General features: G+C 41.2%; 1 protein-coding gene and 1 long non-coding RNA gene across 3 annotated transcripts; both read left to right on the forward strand.

The window, feature by feature from the left end:
* Window positions 1-1631: 1631 nt before the first annotated feature.
* taok1a (TAO kinase 1a) lies at window positions 1632-19712 on the forward strand. Of its 2 annotated transcripts, none has more exons than XM_080053888.1 (20): window positions 1632-2105; window positions 5246-5495; window positions 8111-8182; window positions 8296-8397; window positions 8486-8531; window positions 8668-8764; window positions 8874-8987; window positions 9095-9186; window positions 9373-9466; window positions 9578-9659; window positions 9763-9930; window positions 10087-10287; window positions 10401-10529; window positions 10920-11156; window positions 11265-11393; window positions 11482-11685; window positions 12164-12403; window positions 14456-14668; window positions 14805-14987; window positions 15659-19712. In XM_080053888.1, exons 2-20 carry the CDS (start codon window positions 5364-5366, stop codon window positions 16178-16180), a joined length of 3057 nt encoding a protein of 1018 aa, XP_079910014.1. In that variant the 5' UTR covers window positions 1632-2105; window positions 5246-5363; the 3' UTR covers window positions 16181-19712. The 2 variants fall into 2 exon arrangements, with proteins under 2 accessions (XP_079910014.1, XP_079910015.1); XM_080053889.1 differs by having other exon boundaries at window positions 1632-1914.
* A 220-nt stretch (window positions 19713-19932) lies between these two features.
* Window positions 19933-23680, forward strand: LOC307248730. The gene is made up of 4 exons (XR_013844805.1): window positions 19933-20002; window positions 21263-21399; window positions 22028-22072; window positions 22207-23680. It is a non-coding gene; the product is annotated as an uncharacterized lncRNA (long non-coding RNA).
* The last annotated feature ends 519 nt before the right edge of the window (window positions 23681-24199 follow it).

A 24199-nucleotide genomic window follows, 5' to 3' on the forward strand; every position in this document is an offset into this window, starting at 1 on the left:
TGAGGTATACTGTATTTTAAAAAAAATAAAAAGACTTCACAGAGAGATTTTTTAAACCTGTAAATGTTTTCTTTCTGCTTTTTGGTAATTCTGTCTCCCCAAATTATTCCAGAAAATAGTACTAAATAGCTCACATAGGACACATCTGATTTAGCCTTAGTATTCTTCTCAAAATGCACCAGATTGATACATTTACTTTAAAAGTTTTACATTTTTCTTCCGGGGGGGCATGCCCCCGGACCCCCCTAAAAGGCCCTGAGTATTACCTTAAAATCATTTGTTTATTAATCAAAAGAAATATTACACGTTTTGTGTTGTAAGACGGACTCTCAGGGGGCCTACGAAACCTCTCAGCCCCAGGGCCTAATATGTTTTGCATTTTTATAGTAGGTAGATCTTCTTGACTTGGTCATTATAAAAGTAGCTCACAAGCTGAAAACTTGTGGGCACCCCTGGGCCAGAAGATATATGGGAAGCATAAACCGATTTTGGACAACCTTAACTCTTGTACCAAATTGAACAGACTCACTATGGTAGGGATTTAACTGTGAACACATCACAATAAGTAATCAGCTAGTTCTCCCCAAAGCTCAAAATCAATTCCACTTTGCAGGAAAGAATTTCTATTGACATTTTAAACAGCAATGTTCAAGACAGAGAAACTCATCATCCATCAACACTAATAATGGCACTCTTACATAAAATTTACCACATAATGAACCTGATACCATTTCTTAAAGATTTTGTTAAACTTCTTAGAAGTTAAAAATAATCTGCTACTAATATTTATGATACCCAGGGAATTAATTATGCATTCAATGACATTGTCTCTGTTAGTCAAGCGACCATTTCCATTTGAACATAAAAAATAACAAATGCGTAAGATAATTTAATTGGCAGACTGAGGCCAGAAGCAGTAGAAAAAGAGAGAGAACTAAAACGATTTTGAACTTTACTCTTATTCCACATTTAATAGACTCACAGTGGGTCTCTAATTATGAAAAGTCTACTTCACAATAAGTAATAAACTAGTCCTCCCTAACAATCAAAGTTGATTTAAGCAGTTTCAACTGTAAGCAAATATATTATGTGTCATTCCGTATAGTAGGGAATGATGATGACGACGACGACGACAACAACTACAACAACAACAATAATAATAATAATAATAATAATAATAATAATAATAATAATAATAATAATAATAATAATAATAATAATAATAATAATAATAATAATAATAAACTGTATTTGTAAAGCAGCCCCTTTCATGCAAGAAAGGCAGCTTAAAGTGCTTAACAACCTAGAAAGTAAATTCACAGAATCCTTTACAATAAAATAGAAATAAAATGAAAATGAAAACAGGGACAAAATTAGGCTACATAAGATAGCCTTAATAATTACACACTTGATAAATTAAGCAAAAATAAGACTAGATTAAGTTTAAAAAAATCTAAAACTTTTGATAATAACACTATAACAGAATAAAACTTTTGAAAATAGTTGAGTATTTAATGAACTGATATATTATTATAGGGCCGAGTGTTTTTTAATGATGTCTCCGCCTCTGAATGTTTTTGGGTCAGGGAGAGTTTACTGCAGCTCCAGCAGCAGGCAGGGTGGAACTGCTGTTTGCACTGAGTCGAGGGAAGACGGACAGTCAGTTTAACAGCCAAGTTGTTAACATGCCACTGTGTTAGCTTAAATCCCCCCTTTTTTGTTTTGCGGATACTATCGCGGTTTGTTCCTGGTTGTTTTTGTGGAGGGTGTGTTTAAACTTCCCTCACATTCTCCCCCCAAACACGTTATTTCCACGAAGGGAGGCGGCGGCGGAGCGCTCGGCAGCCATCTTTGGACCTGCCTGCTCCTGGGAGTGGGATCCGTCTACTCTGTGGCACCCCAGTTACTTCGAGGGTGGGGATTTTTTTTTTAAACTTATAATAATTCACGACATTCCGGTTGACAGCGTAAGGATTCGCCGCGAGGATTTAGCGCACGAAATTCCCTTACCGGGGAATGAAACGGGGAGGATACTTTTATAATCCCAAACTGTTTTGAATTACACGACAGTCTCCACAGTGTTGGCCTGCTGTCAGGAGGAGAGGGTGAGTTTCAGCTAACAGGCTAGCTAGGCTAACCCAGCAATCATCACACAGCTTAGTTAGCTCGCTACGTTTTATTTTAGCACTTTCTGCCAGTGGAGTCTTGAAGTTGGTTTAATTTCACACAATTTCTCGTGATTATGTCGACTGTTTCAGGTTGTAAACACCCTTTGAAATAGCTCTGACTGTTTGATCATATGACACGTAACTTAGCTTAGCTGACGTTAAGTTTGGTGTGCTAACGTTACAGCCAATGGTTGAGAGTGGTGCTGTGATGTGTCTTTACATTTCAGACTGTGTTACTTTGACTTATATGTGTGACAGCTGTATTGGAAAGTGACAACTTTCAGAAAATCCCAGCTAAATGCTCTCGCTCGCTCGCTCTCTCTCTCTCGCTCGCTCGCTCTCTCTCTCTCTAATTCCACTTGTGTTGCAACACTAGTGAGGTATTATTTCCTAGCCGCAGGTAACTTAGGATACAAGTCTGGGCTACTACTAGTTTATCCAGAAATCATAGTTTTGAGTTTTCTGTGAGGCAAACCAAACTCTGAAATTGTACAATACTGTACTCACAAGTCTTGACCTATACCCACAGACACGCTCTGATCAAGCCCAATTACTCACTTAACATATGGTAATGTAGGCTTGTACATAGGCTAATTATATTTTGGTTAACAGATTACAGTCTTTGTTGTTTTGGTGTGTGACTGTGTTATTTTTCTGCCATGGATTTGAGTGCCAAAAGGAAATTACTGAACTGACCTCACTGATCAGTTTAAATTGACTGCTGTTTTCTTAAAAGTGATGGCGGCTGCATTTTGTAACAACAAAATGAAAGCATTTTAAAGTGTATTTCACTCTGTTTGTAATTCCAGTGCTTTTCTGAAAGCATACCAGTGCTGTTTACTGTAAGGGAATTCTAAAATGTTTACAATACAAGTGTTTGTCTTCCTATCCCCACAGACAAACTGATCAGGCCCAATCGCCATCTTACTTAGGAATGTACAATATAATGTAGGCTTGTACATAACCTTGGCTAACAGATGAGATTATAGTATTTGTTTATTGTATGTTTTTTGGACATGACTGTCTTCACTGATCAGTTTAAATTGGCTGCTGATCTCTTGAAGGTGATGGAAGTTTGTTCATTTTCTAACGACAAATGATCCGGGATATGACAGCTTTAGGAAGTTTCTTTCAGTGTCTGTAGTCGCAGTCGTGCATGTCTGAAAGCATGCCATTGCTGTTGAGTCAAGGCAGACAGATAATCACTCGTCAAAATGCTCACCAGGGCCCCTTCCTACCTCCCTATAGCTGTGCGAACAGGAAATGCTGAGAAATGCAGCGCAGTGAGGACATACATTGGGAATTCCAGCCCTCCAGCTTTTGTTGTCCTGTCCTGCTGCATTCTTGTGCATGCGTGAGTGTGTGTGTCTGTGTTTGCTAGTCGCAACGCAAGGGTGTTTTATGAAGGTATCAGTTATCATCACTCACTTTTTTTTGCTCACTTGTCCACGGTTGAAAAATGCCATCATGAGATATGACAACAAGGCTCATTCATGGGCGACAATGTAGTTGAAGAACAATGGCAATAAAAGAGGCACAGTCATTCCCACATGGTAATGAGGCTTTATTTCAGGGCCGGGGCTGCATCTGTGTGGAATAGTGAGTCGTTCAGTGTTGTTGTGAGACAAAAGATGTCTGCTTGAACCGGGGGCTGTGTCTCTTGGGCTGGGAAAGAAGTCTTGTGACTCTAGCGTCAGCTCCGCATCTGTTTGCAGCTGATCATCTGAGCCGCATAGACTCAGTAAACTTCCCTCAGTGATCTTTTACAGTCTACATGTGTACTACAGCAGTATGACAAAGTATGTAATAGGCAGCATATAGTTAGACGTTTAAGCCTGACAGTGGTTGATGAGGCCTTATGTTATATTCTATCCATTTCTGTTAACTTTAAAGGTTGAGATCACCTTAAGTAAATAATCACAACAAAAGAAAAGAAGAAAAAAAAAAGTCCTCATGTGGTGGTTCCTTGTTGTCATGCAGATAGTTTTGGTTTTTACACGGTGAGCTTTTGAGATAAGGTTTATCCACACGCCCTGCTGTGGATGTTTACAGTATTTTTCTACACTTACAAGAACATGTTTCACAACTGTTTCCAATGAGGGCTGATGGATTATCCAAGACTACCCAGGAGGACATCAATTGTGGAAGGCATGCTGCTTTATGAGTTTTTCAAATTTCATTTTTCAACATGGAAAGCCAAACAAACAACTCATTTATCTAGATTGTATTGTTATGCTGAGTCTGTGGAGGATATCTCCAAACTATGGCAAAAAGCAAAACTAGCCACATGGCTCGAAACAAATCTAGATAATTGGGAAAAGGTGTTTTTTAATTGTGATTAAGTAACCCTTTAATACATTGTACTAAGCTCTTAATGGAAAATGTTAGGTATGTTTGACAACGTGTGTTTACCGAGTGCTTACAGGTTTAACAAGTAGTCCTATCCCTGGAATGCTTTGTTTCGGTTCAGCCATCGTTCTAGCAGGGAAGCGGCGTGTTGTCACCTTGCTTTCTTTGTTCAAACTGGAGATTGTCAGCTCCGAGATGGTGTTCTTTATAACCACCTCATATCTTTCTGTCTACATACCAGTCGCTAAAGGTGTGAGGGGAGGTTGTCAGGACACAGCCCACTGATTTCCTTACTGTAGTTGCTGTTACTATGGAAACAGGAGTCATACTTCTTGCTTACTCAAAATGTTCGACCGGCCATTCGCCATATTTGCACCTGACATCATGGTTGCGTTCATGTTTTGCGTAACCTTGTCTCTGTCAAGTTGATGGGCTTTGCTATGGCACATGGGGTCATTCTGCAATTTCTTTTTTAGACTGACAGCGTACCTTTGCCAGTGTAAAGGAAGGGACTATTAATAAGGTGGAGAATATGTCGAACCCCAAAACATCCCATTTAACTTCTTCATCCACTTTTGGAGCATAGTCTCCTACTCGGCTGTCCATTCGGTGTAAATTATGAAGCCCTGCCATTTAAATGGAGGACACATGAATAAATTACAATATACCACCGTCCTGCTGCTTTTGTATTTTTCCTCATTCTTTATTTTTTCTTCTTGTACTTTTAGCTGTGAACACATATGAGACCGCTGTCCTGCAGATGAGCCATTGGTGGGGGCTTTCACGTCGCTGTCGCAGACCCAGATAGTTGCTGGCGGCAGCGGCATCGCCCCCCCGCTCCCCATTATGCCCAACAGCAGTCGGGCGGGGAGCCTGAAGGACCCCGACGTGGCCGAGCTCTTCTACAAGGAGGATCCAGAGAAACTCTTCTCAGATCTGCGGGAGATTGGACATGGCAGTTTCGGTGCTGTATATTTTGTGAGTATTTGTTCGGTGTAATGTAAACTAGGGGTGTGCACGTGTACACGTGTAACCGTTTAGTAAATCATAACCGTTTAGGAAAAATCAATAAACGAAAACCGTTTTTTTTTTTTTTCAAATTTCAAAGTTTTTAAATATGTTCTGGAGACACGCGTTTATTGATTTTACATCACTAATAAACTAATTGGGGAGGATCAGGGTTCGACATAACGTATAGCCCGATGGCCCGGGGCCAGTAAAATCATATGCAGGGCAAGTTGATTGGCCAGTCACTGTCCCGCCCGGGCCAGTGACTGGCCAATCACAGTTCAGTATCTTTTTGTAGACTACATCATGGTTCATTGAAATGCGCGTTCTGAGTCGTAATGAAAGCAGTGTTTATTTAAGACTCAATATAATAAACCTAATATAAAATATATTTTTTAATGAAAGGCCAGTGGACAACCGATGCGTGGGCGTTTTGACAGGCACCGTTGGCAGAGCTGCCTACCGTCCACCTGCGAGTCGACAAATCAATCGACTTGCTTTGCCCCCTTTCTTTCTTCCCACAGCAGAGGTTGAGGCGCAGAAAATGATAACTGCGCTTTTCCTTTATCTGCCGCCGTAATGTTACAATATTTGCATCCAAGCCCCAATGGTAATACAAATGAGAGGCGTTATTTAAACGCTGTGAATGCGTCTCCGGTGATTGTGTCGGTTGTAGACAGAAACGAACGGAGGGACTCCGCTCACTGTACAGTTCCTATAGTCGCGCAGTTTGGCACTGTGTTTTCAGGCTCGAGACATTCAATCAGATCGCGGAAGTCTTTCCCATTGAAATCGCTAACGGGGAGAATATCCCCGGTTATTATTTTAGCCACAAACCACAGTTCATCTGCGCGGCGGCTCACTCGCTGGCGAGATCACACGGTGAAACGCTGCTGTGATCGGACGAAGGCATTGTGTGTTTCTAAGGTGATTTAACGTCATAGTCTTAGACGAGCGTTTAACTTATGCTGCATATTTTGCACTGCATTGTTTTTTATCAATAGTTTGAAAAAATGGTCCCACACCGGACTCTTATGTGAAGCTGACACTTCATGGAGAAGTGACACTGCTGCAGCGCGCTCACGACCAGACGTGAACTCACATACACGGTGAAATCTCCCATTAAAAAAACGGCATAACCCACTGATTTTCGGATTTCTATTCTATTTTTAAAGTCAACTTGAGCGAAAGTGGAAAACCGGTCATTCGGTCGACACATTCACATCCCTAATGCATATAGAGAAAGTAATAAAAACAGCCTACCACACCACAAAGAATGATCAGACCTTCATCTCTTATTTATTTTTTATGTTTGAACATGACTTCTGCAGGTGAACTATTCATTAAACTGCCCAAATTCAAGAATAAAAACAACCTTCAAACTACTGGACTTTAAAATACTGGCCGACTCTTTCAACATACTTTCAGTTGTAGGCTTCTAATTCAATATGTTTGCCTGGTTTTATATTATGTGTATGAGCAATATCAACATTTCATATAATTAACTAAAAGAAAAATAACCAAATCTAAAGGGAATATCTATACTGTTATATTCCCTTTAGATCTGGTTATCTTTCTTTATTTTTCTAATACAGGTATTATAATTATTGACACTAAATTATGAAGAAAAAAAAAGTGTGTGCAGGGCCAGTGAAAATATACAAGGGGCCAGTAAAACTCGGATCCACTGGCCCGGCGGGCCAGTAGGAAAAAAAAGTTATGTTGAACCCTGAGGATAAAAGCTAGTCTGCCGAGAATCTGTCTGTCCCTCGGCGAGTGTGTGTGAGTGAGTGTGTGTATCGGCGCACACACACACACGGGGAGTCGCCGTGCTGGTGCTCGACTCACAGCCACGGAAGAGTGATGAAAGATAACCTAAAGATTAAAGTTACCCGGTTGACGTGAACTACGCTCGTAAGTAGCCCGAACTTTATAACACCTGTTCAACATGCATTTAACGTGGACATGTAGAAAGCGATAATCAGGAAATGAATGAAGCGCGATTATGACGGCGAGTGTGTGTGTGTGTGTGTGTGTGTGTGTGTGTGTGTGTGTGTGTGTGTGTGTGTGTGTGTGTGTGTGTGTGTGTGTGTGTGTGTGTGTGTGTGTGTGTGTGTGTGTGTGTGTGTGTGTGTGTGTGTGTGTGTGTGTGTGTGTGTGTGTGTGTGTGTGTGTGCGCGCGCGCGCCATGGACCTATTATAAGAGGTGTGTAAACGAGCGTAGTTCATGTCAATTGTGTGTTTACAGGCGAACGAACGCGTGTGTGTGTGTGCGCGCGCGCCTACAAGACGGCGGGGGCACGAGGACAATGACGTCACGGTTAACCGTGTACACGAAAAAAAATTTGTCGTGTACACGGTTAGGCATTTTTGTAAACGTTCACACCCCTAATGTAAACACATTAAAGCATACTCTTCTGCTGTAGCACTATGTGACTTGAATTATGTAACTTATTGTGAAATTTAGCAATTGTAATGATGTCATTTTGTCTCACTATCAATACATGTTAGCTTACCCCCAAAAAAAACTTTAAAAAAAGAAACAAAAAGATTGCCATTGCATTAATATGCGCTTAATCTTTCAGGCACAGGACGTGCGGACAAATGAGGTGGTGGCCATCAAGAAGATGTCTTACAGTGGAAAGCAGTCCACTGAGGTATAATACCTGCACTTGTATGCTATGGTTACCAAGTTTAATCCTGATTGTTGTTTTGTTTGTTGGTATAGTATCTATTTTTTCTAAATGTTTCTTCTTTAACATCTTCACAGAAATGGCAAGACATAATCAAGGAAGTGAAATTCCTGCAGAGAATACAACACCCAAATAGCATAGAATACAAAGGATGTTACCTGCGCGAGCACACGGCGTGGGTAAGCCTTAACAAGATGACGATGATGATGACACTGAATCATTTAAAATGTTGTAAAAACTCACTCAAAACACTCGATTTCATTGCAGCTGGTAATGGAGTATTGTCTAGGCTCTGCTTCAGATTTGTTAGAAGGTGAGTTGAGAAAACTTGATTGTTTCATGATTGCACCCGTAGAAGAAAGTCTCCCTTTTACAAGTTTATCCATGTCACTTTTAAATTTTTTTAAATTTTATTTCCAATCGGCTTTCTGTGACTTTATCCCCTCCAGTTCACAAGAAACCTCTGCAAGAAGTTGAAATAGCTGCAATTACCCATGGTGCTCTATCAGGGCTGGCCTATCTTCATTCCCACAAGATGATTCACAGGTGAGTGTTTTAAGTGTCTGGGTTAATGCCTGTCACCAAGTGCTTCTGCTCTCGTGCGTCCTGGGCTTTTGTGTTGAGTCGTGATCATCCCCTCTCCTGTGTTTGACAGAGATATCAAGGCCGGAAACATTTTGCTGACCGAGCCAGGGCAGGTAAAACTAGCAGATTTTGGTTCTGCTTCCATTGCCTGTCCTGCCAACTCCTTTGTTGGGACTCCATATTGGTAAGCAACACAACCATTTATATTGAAGGATCTTCTCAGTTGGCACATGTTTCCTTCGTTTTACTATAAAGTCTTTTTTATTGTGCTCAATGTGTTTGTATCCTCAGGATGGCCCCAGAAGTAATTTTAGCTATGGACGAGGGTCAGTATGATGGAAAAGTGGATATCTGGTCTTTGGGAATAACCTGCATTGAATTAGGTAGGTTCACTGGTGCTTGCATCCACATCCATCTCTTTTTACACTTTTAAAAACCTCTCATAGCCAGCATCATTCTAGCACACTTAGTCAATAACTGAATAATGTTGTTCTTTCTTCCTCTCCATAATTACATTTTTTCTTTGCAACATCTGACTCCTTGACGTAACCCACTGCTTTGGTTTGCAGCTGAGAGGAAGCCTCCACTGTTCAACATGAATGCAATGAGTGCCTTATACCATATAGCACAGAATGAGAGCCCCATGCTGCAGTCTAGTGAATGGTGAGTTGGGAATACAATTTGTAGGAGCTGTGGTGTGCTGTGTTAAAAAAACAGAGTCCATAAAATAATTTTAAATCTCTCCTTTTTCCACATTTCATCTCTCAATTTTAGGACCGATTATTTCCGAAACTTTGTAGATTCTTGTCTTCAGAAATTTCCCCAGGATAGGCCGAACTCTGAGGAGCTCTTAAAAGTAAGAATAAAAAATTGTCAGACTTATTTTATGCTTTTTAACGTTAATCCAAATAACCGCATTAGAAGCCACCATTTTTGATGCAAGAGGTCTTTTCCTACAGCATGCATTTGTCCAAAGAGAGCGACCAGAGTCAGTTGTAATGGACCTGATCATTCGGACTAAGGATGCAGTGCGGGAGCTGGACAATCTGCAGTATCGCAAAATGAAGAAGATCTTGTTTCACGAAGCCCACAATGGCCCGACATCGGAGGCACAAGACGAAGATGAGGTGCGTCATGTGACCGTTTTTAGCTGCTGCTAGCATGCTTGACTCTATTAAAACCATTTCTCGCATCTCTGCTTGAGCGAGGTTGTACTTTATAATATTGTGTCGTCCTATGTAAATTGGAGAACACACTTAATCTTTGCCATTTGTTGTTTTTAGGAGCCCGAACACAGTGTGGGTAGGACGGGTACAGTGAACAGCGTGGGGAGCAACCAATCCATACCCAGCATGTCTATCAGTGCCAGTTCCCAGAGCAGCTCTGTCAACAGTCTTACAGACGCGGGCGATGACAAAAGTGAGGTGGACATAGAGGGGGACCACACAGTCATGTCCAACAGCTCTGTGATACACCTCAAACCGGTAAGAGGTTCATGTTCCATTTTGAATACAACATGAGACATGAATGTGATTGCTGCTGATGGCTCTCCAGTATCTTGTATCGCTGTAAACATGTGGTGTTGTTTACCCTTCAGGAGGAACAGGCGTACAATGAAGCGTCAGAACCTCACACCCGGCCAACTGAGCCACAGTCTGTTCCTGCACAAGCCCCACGTCCCAAACGGAACCGGGAACACTTTGCTACCATACGCACAGCCTCCGTGGTAATAACACAGTATTTGCCTTTGTAGGGGTCCAATAAGAAAATGACTTAAATTAGCTGCTTGTGTAACTGCTGGAAATAATCTACATCAGTGGGGTTTTTTTTAAAGGCAAAATTCCTTTGACATTGTGCTTGTGACCATTGGATGCTTTTGCTTCAAGCCTAGGAAGTAGCCTTTTTATCTTATAAGAAGCAGAGCTGAGATCCAGCTTGGAACATTTATGCTCTTGGATATACCCTTCAAAGAAATTGGCCATTTTACCCACGTTTCCTTGAAAACCTCCCTTTCACGTGACACATATGGTAGCTTCACACATGTTTATCTTTCTCTCCAAACCTTCTTTCCACCCACAACATATAACGAGAACCTGTGTTTTTGTGTACTTGCCAGCTCACTCGCCAGATGAAGGAGCACGAGCACGATTCGGAGTTGAGGGAGCAGATACTGGGCTACAAGCGCATGAGGCGGCAGCACCAGAAACAGCTGATGGCTCTGGAGAACAAGCTGAAGGCTGAGATGGACGAGCACAGACTGCGCCTGGACAAGGAGCTGGAGAACCAGAGGAATAGCTTCGCCCAGGAGATGGAGAAACTGGTCAAGAAGCACCAGGCTTCCATGGAGAAAGATGTACACTTTCCATTCATTTATGTGTTCTGTTAAGATTCACAAAACAATGGCTGTTGGTTTTTTTTTACCTTGAAAAAAATCTGAATATGATGTGTATTTCTTCATCAGGCAAAAATGTTTAACAATGATGAGAAGAAGTTCCAACAACATATTCAGAGTCAGCAGAAGAAAGAGCTCAACAGCTTCCTAGAATCCCAGAAACGGGAGTACAAACTTCGCAAGGAACAACTCAAAGAGGTAGGGAGATGTGCTTTACGGTTTACTCACTTTTGCAGCACTATAAAGTCTGTTCTGCTAATGACCTGGAATCTTTCTTCCGTTGTAGGAGTTGAATGAAAACCAGTCGACACCCAAGAAGGAAAAGCAGGAGTGGTTGTCCAAGCAGAAGGAGAACTTCCAACACTTCCAAGCAGAGGAAGAGGCCAACTTACAGCGCAGACAGAGGCAGTACCTGGAGCTGGAGTGCCGCAGGTTCAAACGGAGGATCCTGATCGCTCGCCACAATATCGAACAGGACTTAGTGCGTGAGGTCAGCACTCTTTTTTTCCTACATTGTATTGCAGAAATGGGATAAAAAAAGATATCCATTATAGGTGGAGTCTGCGATTCTGGAGAAAGCTTGCTATCTAAATCACTTTTTGTCCAAATCAATGTATATTTCCTCATGATCCGCTAGCTACTAGTGTTAATACACAGCGTAGTCTCTGTAAACGGGCATAATGCTACTTAAGGTGTTTACATACCCTTTGTTTACTTACCAGTTACATAGCCTAGGCTGTGTGTTAACACCAGGTTTTCTTTCAGAGCACACACAGTAAGGAAAGGTAGTGGCATTAGGAGATTTTTACTGATTTTGACAAAGTGATTATGACAACAAGCATTTTCCATAATTGCTGACTTTCGCTTTTTAATTGACAAAAACAAATTGAGTTGAGCTGATCTTTGGAATGTGACAAACTCTTTTCTCTGTCTCTGTTGTCTATCTCACCGTGTGTGCACATAATCAGGAGCTAAACAAACGTCAGACCCAGAAGGACTTGGAACACGCCATGCTTCTGCGGCACCACGAGTCCATGCAGGAGCTGGAGTTCCGCCAGCTCAACATCATCCAAAAGACCAGGGCCGAGCTGACGCGGCTGCAGCACCAGACGGAGCTCACCAACCAGCAGGAGTACAACAAGAGGAGGGAGAGGGAACTGAGACGCAAACACGTTATGGAGGTTCGCCAGCAACCCAAGAGCCTAAAGGTGACAACTCAGCTCATGTAGAAACATTGCAAGTTCAGTAGTTCAGTCCAGGTTTCTGGTAGGATTTGCCTAAAATGCACATCACTATTAATCAGGAAGACATATTCTTAATCCTAATTAAACTTTCTACAAGGAAATTTTAGACGTTTGTGAAACTGTCATTTTTCATCTGATCATAAATTATCTGTAAAAGTGTAGGAGACCACCAGTGAAAAGAACGCTATTTTATATATATATATTATTAATGCTTTTGCTTGGGTACGATCTCCCACCTAATCAAACAAAACGTTTTGTGGCAGGCATACCACCAGAACATCCTGTTTTAACAGAATGGTACTAAATCAATCTTGACTTTGCTTCAACATTGTTAAGCTGAGAACACACCGGGCGCGTTGGCGCTTTGGGCCAAAGCGACCAACGCGCCCGATCTGGCGCGTGGTCATTTTGTGTCAAAAAATGGTCCAACGCGCCCAAAAGCAACGCGCCTACGTCATGGCCTACGTAGATGAGCCCGCCCGAAACTTATTTTCCCCTGCTTTTTCTATTGCTGATCAACCATGGCTGAGATAATCACCATCGCTGCGCTCTATCTTTTGTGGGAGTCCGAGGAACGGAGCTACGCAGCTAGTCTCCCCCGATATATTTATTCCCCTAATCAACCATGGCTGCGATCAGATCCGACCCGACACAACAGCGTTCATGTCCACACAAAAACAACTTCTACACGGCCAACAATTGTGCCAAAAAACAAATAAACAGCAAGTGAACGGAACGAATAGCCTTAAAACAGCATTGCAGATTCACGCCACTCGGAAATGAACACAAACAGCAAGGCAGCACCATACCAAACACATTTACAGCAGCATTGTGCACAGGACAGTAGAAAATAAAGGCAAGTAGCCTACATTACCTGGCTGTGACGGGACCGTGGCTGGCGTAGATAGCCTATAGGGCAGGCATAAACACCGGTGCTTCGCTGTACTCGTTGTGAAAGTTCCCCGGATTTAGCCGTTATGTTTGGGTTCATTATATGGAGGTGGTGGCCGCACACAGCCGGGTGAGTTAGCTAACGCTATCCGACCGGTGCTAACTTGGTTTATCGGCTTAAGCACAGCCACACATATTCACTGAATTAACCAGGAAGCCCATTCTCCTGGCTCACTTTCCCCACCCGAGCGGCTTCATATCACCAGCCAGCCGCATTTCCTCCACGGTGTTTATACAGTCTCGCACACACAGCGGTGATTATTTGCTCCTGGTTCACTTTCCCCACGTCTTGTAACCCCGAGCGGCTTCATACAGCACCAGGCAGCCAGCCGTAAATACATTTCCTACTCGGTGTTTGCCTCTGTGTTGTCACGGTCTCGCACACACAGCGGTGATTATTTGCGCCTCCATTTTGTCTCAGATTTTTCTGTCCTCCGGCTCTCTGCCAGTGACGTAGGGTCAAGCTCACCGCTGATTGGCCAACGCGGCTAAACGTCACGCGCCGGAGCGTTGAAAGTTCAATATTTTCATCTTTTTTTTGACGCTTTGCCGGCGCGGTGACGCTTTTTGACGCTTTGCCGGCGCGGTGACGCTTTGGCAACGCGCCCAAAGTGCCCAAAGCAACGCTTTGCCGCGGCCAACGGATCCTCGCGCCCCAACCAATGGTTCCCTATGCAAAAATAGGATTTTTCAACGCGCCCACCACACCCAACGCGCCCGGTGTGTTCTCACCTTTATATGACTATTATTAATCATTCGTAGTCACATTTAAATACCTCTTGGCGATGCATCCTGCGGTCTCTCTGTCTTTCACTCGCTTCCTAGACTAATGCATACACCAGTGTAACGTGCTGGTGTCTTGTAAAACACCACCACTTATGTCCAAAGGTGCAGCTAGAATCAACAATAACTGAAAGTTCCTCGTAGCCACTTTAAGCTTAGATGTATTGAAACATGGAACCATAGGATTAAGATCAATACGACTGCATCAGAGTTATACGTTTGTTTAATGCCTGCTAGAATATTGGTAATGACGACTTTTAACAATTGTATCTTCAAACCTAGTCCAAAGAGCTACAGATCAAGAAGCAGTTCCAGGACACATGTAAGATCCAGACCAGGCAGTACAAAGCACTGAGGAACCATCTGTTGGAGACCACACCAAAGTCAGAGCACAAGGCTGTCCTTAAACGGCTCAAGCAGGAGCAGCACCGCAAACTTGCCATCTTGGCAGAGCAGTATGACCACTCCATCAATGAGATGCTTTCCACTCAGGCGGTGAGTCTGGAAAAACAGCAGACATGTAGAATCTTTAACTTGACATTTTGCCACCTTTTTAAGAGGATGTGTCTGAATCAGTAGTGGTTATTAAGGTATTTCAGTCACTAGATCCTGATCTTGTCTCTGTTTTTAGCTACGACTGGATGAGACTCAGGAGGCTCAGTGCCAAGCCCTACGAATGCAGCTACAGCAGGAGCTGGAGCTTCTCAACGCTTACCAGAGCAAGATCAAGATGCAGACAGATGCCCAGCACGAGCGCGAGAGGAAGGACCTGGAGCAGAGGGTTTCCATCCGAAGGGCCCTGCTGGAACAGAAGGTTTGGAACAGAAATGATCCCCTTGTGGAGGTTTACTTTGGTTGAACCCCTAATTATTGACAAGATAAGAGAAGTACTTTTCAATTTTAAAAAGCTCTGCACACTGGCACAGGTCTGGAGTTATTCTGCTTTTGTTAGCCCTGCTTTGGTCGAAGGTGGGAAAAGCTGCGTGGGGATTTACGTGAGGTTATCAGATTAAAAGAAAATATAAACATTATATATAGTTGTGATTTGCCCAGTCCTAACAAGTGCAACAAAATTAACCAGGGACAGTCTGTACACATTCTCTCAGTCCTGGAGAAGTTAAATATGTAAAATAAGTGAAAACACCTGTGGATATGTAACATGGGTGTGCAGGGCCTATTTAAAAGTAACTGAATGAAGCACTTTTTCCCCAGCAATTCAGTTAACAGATGTATAGTGGATGTAAGTTTAGGCTCTAGTCCATTTAGGAAACAATATTGAAAACTGCACTTCTGTGTGATATTAGCTAATGTCTACACTAGAATAAAGAATAAAAGGGCCTTTTAATTCCAAAAATCGATTTTTGTGCCTTTGCGTTGTAAACATGAACCGTCAATGTCTGGTTTCCAGTAGAACACAGATCTGCTTACTGTGAAGCACTTAAATTAACTTTGTTATTTACTAATATGTATTTTATTTTTCTGTAGATTGAGGAGGAGATGATGTCCTTGCAGAATGAACGCTTGGAGCGAATCAGGAGCCTGCTGGAACGTCAGGCCCGAGAAGTGGAGGCCTTCGACTCTGAGAGCATGCGCCTGGGCTTCAGCAACATGGTGCTATCAAACATCTCCCCAGAGGGGCTCAGCAGCAGCTTCCCCGGTGCTTCAGGAAACTGGAGTCACCATCAGCAACAGCACCCGCCCGGGAGCTCTCCGGGGCCACACTGGGGCAGTGTCAGTTCGGGCGCAGGGTCAAGCCACCACGGCAGCCATCACCACTATCACTCCAGTCCGGGAGGGGCCTCTATGCAGCAGGGCTGGGGGCAGGGAGGCGCGTCACCCTGGGGCCACTCTCCTGCAGGCCTGGTCTCCCGCAACAGTGGAGGTGTACAGAACAGCCCACAGGCAATGGGGAGGACACCCACAGGAGGGCACGGCGACCAGGGCATGAGCAGGAGTACCAGTGTCACCTCTCAAATATCTAACGGGTCCCACCTCTCCTTCACATAGATCCTCCCCTCCCCTATGTCAGCCTTGGAGCCAGAGTTTGAGCGGGGAGAATGTAGAATCCAACAAACACAGCAGGCTGGAGCATGGGCTGATGATCTCTGCCGCTCTGTCTCTTTCTCTCTCTGCGACTCGTTGCCCCCCCCGCTCCGTGCGTGTACAGACTTGGATGTGTGATGAAACAAATGTTGCTCAGGTCAAAAGGGCTGGATGAGAGACAGCCCGTCCTCACGGCAGTTTATCGGCACACATACAGATCCTAAAGATTTATGTTACATAAGCAGAGTGTCAACACATAAAACTCCCATTTGTTTTTTATTTACAGCTCTCTCCTAAGGAATTTAAAGAAATGTATGTTTCGTGCTATATCAGCCATTGCTCTCATTTTGCACATGAAACACTGTTTAAAAGCCTTTTGACATGTGTTGACTTTATCCTTAGAAATGTGGTATCAAACAATCACAGTAAACTGATTTTATTGAGCACCCCCTCTTCAGTTGTACACTGGTCGATTATCTGACGGTGGTTAAGAATGCAGCAGACCTAACTACAGATGTTTTGCTGTTGTGATACCAGCCTGCTGTAATGGTCATTGTGATACAGTACATGCCTCCTTCCACAAGTTTTATTTTACCTGATTTTCCCCTAGTCATTGGCCAAAATTCCAAGCCAAATAAACAAATCTTAACAGTTTCAGGCTTATGCTACAACACTACTACAGTGCCTTTTAACCTTATAGAATAGAAATCAGTCTTGGATGTTTATTTTAAATTTCATCATCTGTTTTATAGCCGGTGCCAGTCTGTTTAGTTCAGTCTATTTTAACAACCTGTGGTTTTAGTTCCAGAGTTCCCAAATACTTTTCCTCACATTATTATATTCACTGTGTATGCAGTAAAGTTGGTTTAAGTCTTATAAATGGTGAGAAATAGAAGATTACTTGTGTTTATCAGTGATTCTATTTTTAGGTCTTTAGAGCGGTGGTACTCTTCGGGGTGGACTTCGAAACCCCATGCGTTACAAAGAATGTACACATTCACAAGAGGAATTGTGAGATAAAGGAGACTCATTTGCCTTCAAATACAATCCTAGTATTGATCTGTTGATTTTTTTTTATTAGTGCCTTTTTAAAACTGCTGCCTTTTGCAAAGCACTTTATACAGCAAAAAAAGTGTAAACTTGATATTCGACTTCTTTTGGCAAAGCACCCAGTGGATGGAGTGTTTTGTCGGTACGTTTTTAGTTAAGTTGAGGAGTCGAGCTAACCTGTGCTGTGATCGTTCTTCTTTTTTTTTAGGTGAAAATTTTTGCAAGTACAGACAATATCAACTGTACACCAACATAAAGTATGTGAGTGAAAGCATTTCCCCCTTTTTCTGAAGCTTGTATTCTGTTTTTAAAACCTTAGCTGTTCGTTATCTCCACTGTGTGTTTATGTTAAAATCGATTCAATAGAGGATGTGAGGATGCAGCAAAAAAATTGGACATGTTTTGGCTACAGTTTCCATAAAACAAACTGAACTGAGTTTACTAAATAGAGTCCATTGTGTGCAGGCAGATAGCTTAAGTTAATTGTCATGACCATGACAGCAGGCTTGGCACTACTAAGAAAACTATAACACTGTTAAGAAATGTTGGGGCCTAGTTAAGAAACACCAAACATTTAACAGGTGCCATCTTGTAATGTTTCACCATTTAATCAGAACCCAAGAACAAGGGTGATTGAATCAAGCACATGCTTTCATGATGACATTGTAGCATATACATGTAAAATTAAGTCAGCACACACTCTGTGAAAATGGCCAATTACAACATATGTGGAAAAAGCACTTAGATATTAATTTGATAGCTCTTGCAGCTCCTCTTATAAAACCTGTTTCTGTTTACTCCCTTCTCTTTAGTTTTAGTTGATAAATGGTGGGAGAAGTTGGTGCTCTTCTAACAGCCTCCCTCTTCAAGTCAGACTTTCCATTTCCAAACAGACAATTAATAAACACTTTGTTGAAAAGGCCTTAGAGGATAACAATCCAGAGATTTAAAGGATGTATGCTCCCCCTGTATCACAACGCTGGAGTTAAATGTTCATATGTGTATATTTTATTAAAGAAAACATTTAAAGACTAAACTCACATTTTAAGAAAATAATTTCTAAAACTAACTTTTATTTAACTATCGGAGAGAGAGAGAGAGCAAACCTTTCGCTCTCAAAGATTAATTTGGTGTTGAGTTGTCTGGACATAGCTCATCTAAAGAAATTCTTGTTTTTTTTGTGCACACAGAATTCCTCACTTACATGTATTTTGCTTGTCATCTCCCTTTTAAATGCCACTTATGATAGTCAGCCAGCCATCTCCAAGCGTCATCAATGCAGTTTGTTCTCCCCAACTGCTCACGTTTGACCAATTCCACTCTTTGTTTTCTGAAATATCATACTGTGATATATGTCTATCACGTTGGAGGATGCAAACATGCTGGGCTCTTTATCTTGGATAGGTGGGATTTTGATTTTCCACGTGTTTGTATCCTACCTAGTAAAAGTATGCATTCTATCAATTTCCATATGGGTGGGTCCCACAACTCTTTAAAACATTGTTTAATGTCAAGTGGCTAGTTCCAGCCACTTGGGGTTATATTCATCATTTCTTTTCTGGTTTATTGATATTTGGTAAATAAGAAGGGGGATGTATTTATCATGATCGTAATATTACCTTAATCAAAAGCCAAGGCCCAGAGTTTGAATGTTAGGCCAATCGAACCGCACACAAATGCCAACCTTGAGTTTGTATGCACAATGTTTGTTCACCTTTATGTTGTGTGTATGTGTGTGTGTGAGCGAGTGTGTGTGTGTGTGTGTGTGTGTGTGTGTGTGAGGGAGTCTGGATATTGTCAATCATTGTGAGTCATAAAACCTTTCCACCAACCTGGATTTTATTTTATTTTTATTTGTTTTGTTTTGTTTTGTTAACTTTGATGTCAACATTTGTCCTACTGACTGAAAGCATACGGGATACTGAACGAGAATGGGCAAATTTTAAATGGCGATCCTCTCTATGGTCAATAACACTGTGCCATACCTGAGTTGCCAAGCCCAAATACCACTGCATTGTCTCAACTCTGTTGTTGTAACCTATCAGGTGGATGGCATGAAATGTATGAAACACAAAAAACAAGTTGGTTCTGGTCTAGTGGCCAAAGTAAAGAAAAAAAGGCTTGTAGGGAAGACGTGGTGGCAGGCAAAGTATGGAGAGAGATTGCAGTTTCTTGGAAGACATCAGTATTCTTCTTTGGCACATTACCACTACAACTCATAACCTGTATTAAACTGTATAGCTGTTGGAACTTGTTGTTGAATGTCAGAGAGATTATGAATATACTACAGAAGAGATGGTAAATGACAAAAAAAAAAGTGTAAAAAGATTCATAAAACAGAATAAAAATAGGATCAAATTTACTATTTTGTTTGTATCATATTTACCATTGTGTTGGCAGAGGGATATTGAACAGAAATCAGCTGTAATAAAGTAATTTTAGTATATCTCGCCCTGTCTTTTTTCGTTTATTATTTGAACCTTGACTTGGAGTTGCAATTGCATGGCCTGGTATGACAGTACTGTGACTTGTGTGATTAAAATAGTATGATATGATATTAACGCTATAAAACAGCCTTGAAGGGACAACTGAAGGTCCTTGGACCAGAGCTTGGGAATCAATCAACCCATTCCCAGAAGCGGAAGTGCATGCAACGTGACATGTGACGAGCATTGTAAACAAAAAAGGTGAAAGCTGAGCGAGAAGGGAATGCTGTCTCGAGTCTCTTTCAATTGAGTGAGTAAACAAATCTTACAACACTATTTTACAATATGCAATGATTAACTCAATCAGCGTCACACACAAGCGACTGTTAAAGAGGAGCTATCATGTGGCTAGTAAAGCTACCCACAACTGAACTTTAGCTGCAAAAGCTAGCAAGCTATTTGTTTCTGTGACGCGCCTTACGCAAATATACCACTGCGTCGAGGATACTCACATGGGATGGAATGGGTGTGAATCATTGTAACGAAACACAAACGTACATAACGTTTTCATGTCGTTAAGGTTAGCTGACATGGCTATGTGTTTACAATGCATTATCTCGTCAACATTTAACGTAAACATAAGCTGAAATGTGTGGACAATAGCCTCGTTCGACTTGGAGGCGTCTTGCTCAGACCTGCGCAACTATGACGCGCGTCTTGCTGAGCGCACAACAAAAATGCTGCAAAAATGCTGTGCGCTCAGCAAGCTGAACGTCATAATTGCGCAGGTTTTAGCAAGACGGCGACATCTCAAACGAGGCTATTGACTTTCTAATTTTTCAAAATAAAATAAAGTGCGTATGACCACTTAACTACTGACATTTATATCTTGATAATGTTTCTCGAACATTTGGTTTTAACTTACAGCCCAGACAAATATCTGTTGAAGGGGTCTACATTAAAAAGTCTTAAAAGCATTAATTTAGTTTTCAATATTCCCCCAACTTTAAACGCTTGCTTGTTTGTTCCGTCTTATTATTATGCTAAATGTTCCATAATCTAGAAAAATTTTCGTTTTGTGTAAGTTTAGAATTCAAGTCATCTATGGGGTGGATTGAAATAAAGCAATAATAAAGATACACACACTTCCTAAACATTGTATGTTATCTTTCCATAAAATGCATACATAACTTGAAACTATATTATGTCCTTGTTAAACACATGTAAATATATAAAAAGTTGTCTTGTGCACGGACCTGTGCTTGAGAAACCATACAAAAAAAGTGGAGTTCAGCACGTTGATTGAAAATAGTAAAATGTTGGTCCCATGCCCAGGTATTAAGTTAACTTAATGAATGAATGAAATTAAATAATGTGCAACCGTTTCCCAAATAATACAACCGTGGATATTAAGGTGACAATAATACATAAATGCTATGACAATCTCTAGCAGTGTACACAGGAATAATTCACGACAAGTCAGAGCAGCACTTTGTATAGAAACAGCATGCTGTAATATTTCCTGAGGGCAACACTGATACATCTACTGTGGTTCTGCCTCTCCCCACAGAGCCCCAGGATGTTGTGTGAAGTCCTGCTGTCATCGCTATGGTTCCTGTTTGTTATCTTCTGGGTTGAGACAATAAGTGTTTGGCTGTTTCTGTCCATGTTTTACCAGGACAGAGCCTTTTACCACTGGGGAGATGGGTGAGAGTTTTGCACTCGTGGTTAACTTTGGTTTAATTGCTCATTTTATACTATAAATAGTTTGTACACAGTCAGCAAAAAAAACTATACTCAGAAGACATCTGTTAATTCCCACCCTCATTTATTTCCTTATACCCTTACTATTATTTGTTGTGTTTACAGCTTCTTATTTTATTCTACTTTATATCATTATGTTGTATACATTCATTGGCACAGGTAACTAAGTCAGTTGCTATTACCAGCTTTGTGATACTGGTAAATGATCTCAGTTAAAGCCTAATCACCCCAAAGAGATGGGTTGAACTTGCTTTGTGGTACAGACCCCAGATTATTGACTTCCTTTTTCCCCCACCAACACTTATTTTTCTTGTAACTTGAAAGTAGACGGAGAGAGATGAAGGTAGAAATACATGCGTCATCGACATTAAAAGAAACACAGTGCCTCCAGTTTGATTGGACCCAGACTTACACCTCAAGAATCCTCAAGCCCTTCCTGAACCAATGGATGGAAAAACACTTGAGATAATGGGCAGTGTCCATTATTGAATCTGTGTTGTGCGTACTACTTGGTTTGTGTATTAGTGAGCAGTCAGCTTTTCTTAATGGAGCCATTCTTTTGATGTTACAGGGTATTTGCAGATGATCCTGGACAGATGATATACATGTTGAGCAGGTAATATCTTTTTTTTACCCTGATTAATTGAGTTAATAACTATGTCAAATATGAAGATGTAAGTACTTGGGTGTAAGGTTAAATCTCTCTCTCTGTCTCTGTCTCTCTCTTTCTCTTTCTCTCCACACCCACAGAGTGGATACCCATTTGCAGACGGAGATGCGGACCTGACACTGGAAAAGATCATGAACTGGCTTGAAAGGACTGTCGATAGATGTCTTTGGCAGTTATGTGACGGAAGAACGTATGATGAAAAGCAGCAGCTGTTTTTCCTTTTGCACTGACTGCCTAGCACAGTGGCGTGCACAGTCCTCATTAACATAGGTAAATGTAGGCCCACTTTTTTTTTTTTTAAAGCTGGAGGATGGTTGCACCATGCATGGAGGTGAAACTAAAGATGTACAGGGACATCCTAAGTGTTTGATGTGTATCACACCTAACCCACCAATCTAACATTTGTGTTTTCACTTTGAGATTTCGGTGAAGCGGAATGAATGTAGGAGACTGCTTGGTTCAGAAAGAATGGGTTCAGCGCATCTGCCTTTTATTTCTTCAAACTCCATTTTTAGACCTACACTGAGGTGGTGTTTTCATTATATCGCCATTCTGTATAACCACAGTTGTTGCTGTATGCAGCTGTATTTGTGTTTTTAAACAACAGAATGCAGTTAATCTTATAGAGTAGGCTTATGAATGTTGTTATTATTTATTATTATAAATAAGGAGCTACTATTTTATTTATTATTATTTTTTTAACCTTTATTTATACAGGTATATCCCATTGAGACCGAAGACTCTTTTGCAAGGGAGAAAGAGTCTTTCACGTGGGAATGGGAGAAAGTTCCCATTCCCACGTTACCATTCACACACACATTCATACACCGATAGCAGACTAACTATCGACATTCACACGAGGCAAGGTGGGTGAAGTGTCTTGCCCAAGGACACAACAACCGTGACACAGGTGGCAGGGCGGGGATCGAACCTCCAACCCTTTGATCATCAGCCGACCCGCTCTGCCAACTGAGCCAAAGTCGCCCCTTTTATATTGGAGCTGGTGAAAACATGTACTTGGGTTTGGATACAAGTCTGAATATATGGTTAGACAAATAAGAGTTCATAATTCAAACAAGGAGTTTATGTTTTTTACAATAACAACCCTTAGTTATAGTAGATACAACTGGCAACTAGCTAAAAGGTTCATCATTAACCTTTGAAATACTTCCACTTCCATCCAAATCTTGTGACTTTTATACATTATATTTATATATATAAATACACACACACCATTTCACAAACAAGGAAAAAACAAAGAACCACAAAGCGAAATAAATAAATATAAAATATATAAAAATGTACGATAAGAAATATAAGCTATATATGCAAATGATGTGACTGAATTTCCTAATGTAGCAACATAAGGAAGATCCCAAGGTAGGACTGAAAGGCCTGAAAATGGACCTTGTGTTAAAATACCTTTTGGAAGGGAAGGATCAATAAACAATTTATTTGTGTTTGTTCGTATAAAGAGAGCAATAATAATATTGGTCAGAGTAGGCCTACCCCATGGTATGAATCCTCTCTCCAATCAAATGTGTCAATGTTATGTCCAGCAGATGAAATAAAAGTGGATATTATTCTTTTAAAAATACAGAACTCATTGCAATCCTGTGAGATTATTGGTCTGGCAGGCAAAGTTTTGTATTCTGTTGTTGTCTATGTTGATTAAAGGCTATTCTTTTGAACAAACCCAGAAGGTTGTTTTGGTCTAAATCAGAATCCGAATTGGTTCTAGACCCAAGTATGTTCATACCAGTCTATATGTCTATGGTTTTGCTATTGTCAGTTCAGATGGTGCATACAATCAACATACATAGTCTAATAGAAGAAACAAATAGAATGCGTTCAAAGAATATGCATTTAACAATAGAATATACGACGGGAAGTATTTGCAATTGTCTATTTAAAAAAAGCTCTTAACAATTTTGGGGAATGAAAAAGATCAAACGTGAAATAAAACACACATTTAGACCTATGGATGAGTGTTAATGTAACAGAGTGTGTTAGAATCCTTTTGAAACTAAATACAAGGACTGCCGTAGTTGTTATTCTTGTATCGGTACGGTA

The sequence above is a fragment of the Ammodytes marinus genome, assembly GCF_949987685.1.
Source record: "Ammodytes marinus genome assembly, chromosome: 3".
In the NCBI taxonomy this organism is placed as follows: Eukaryota; Metazoa; Chordata; class Actinopteri; order Uranoscopiformes; family Ammodytidae; genus Ammodytes; species Ammodytes marinus.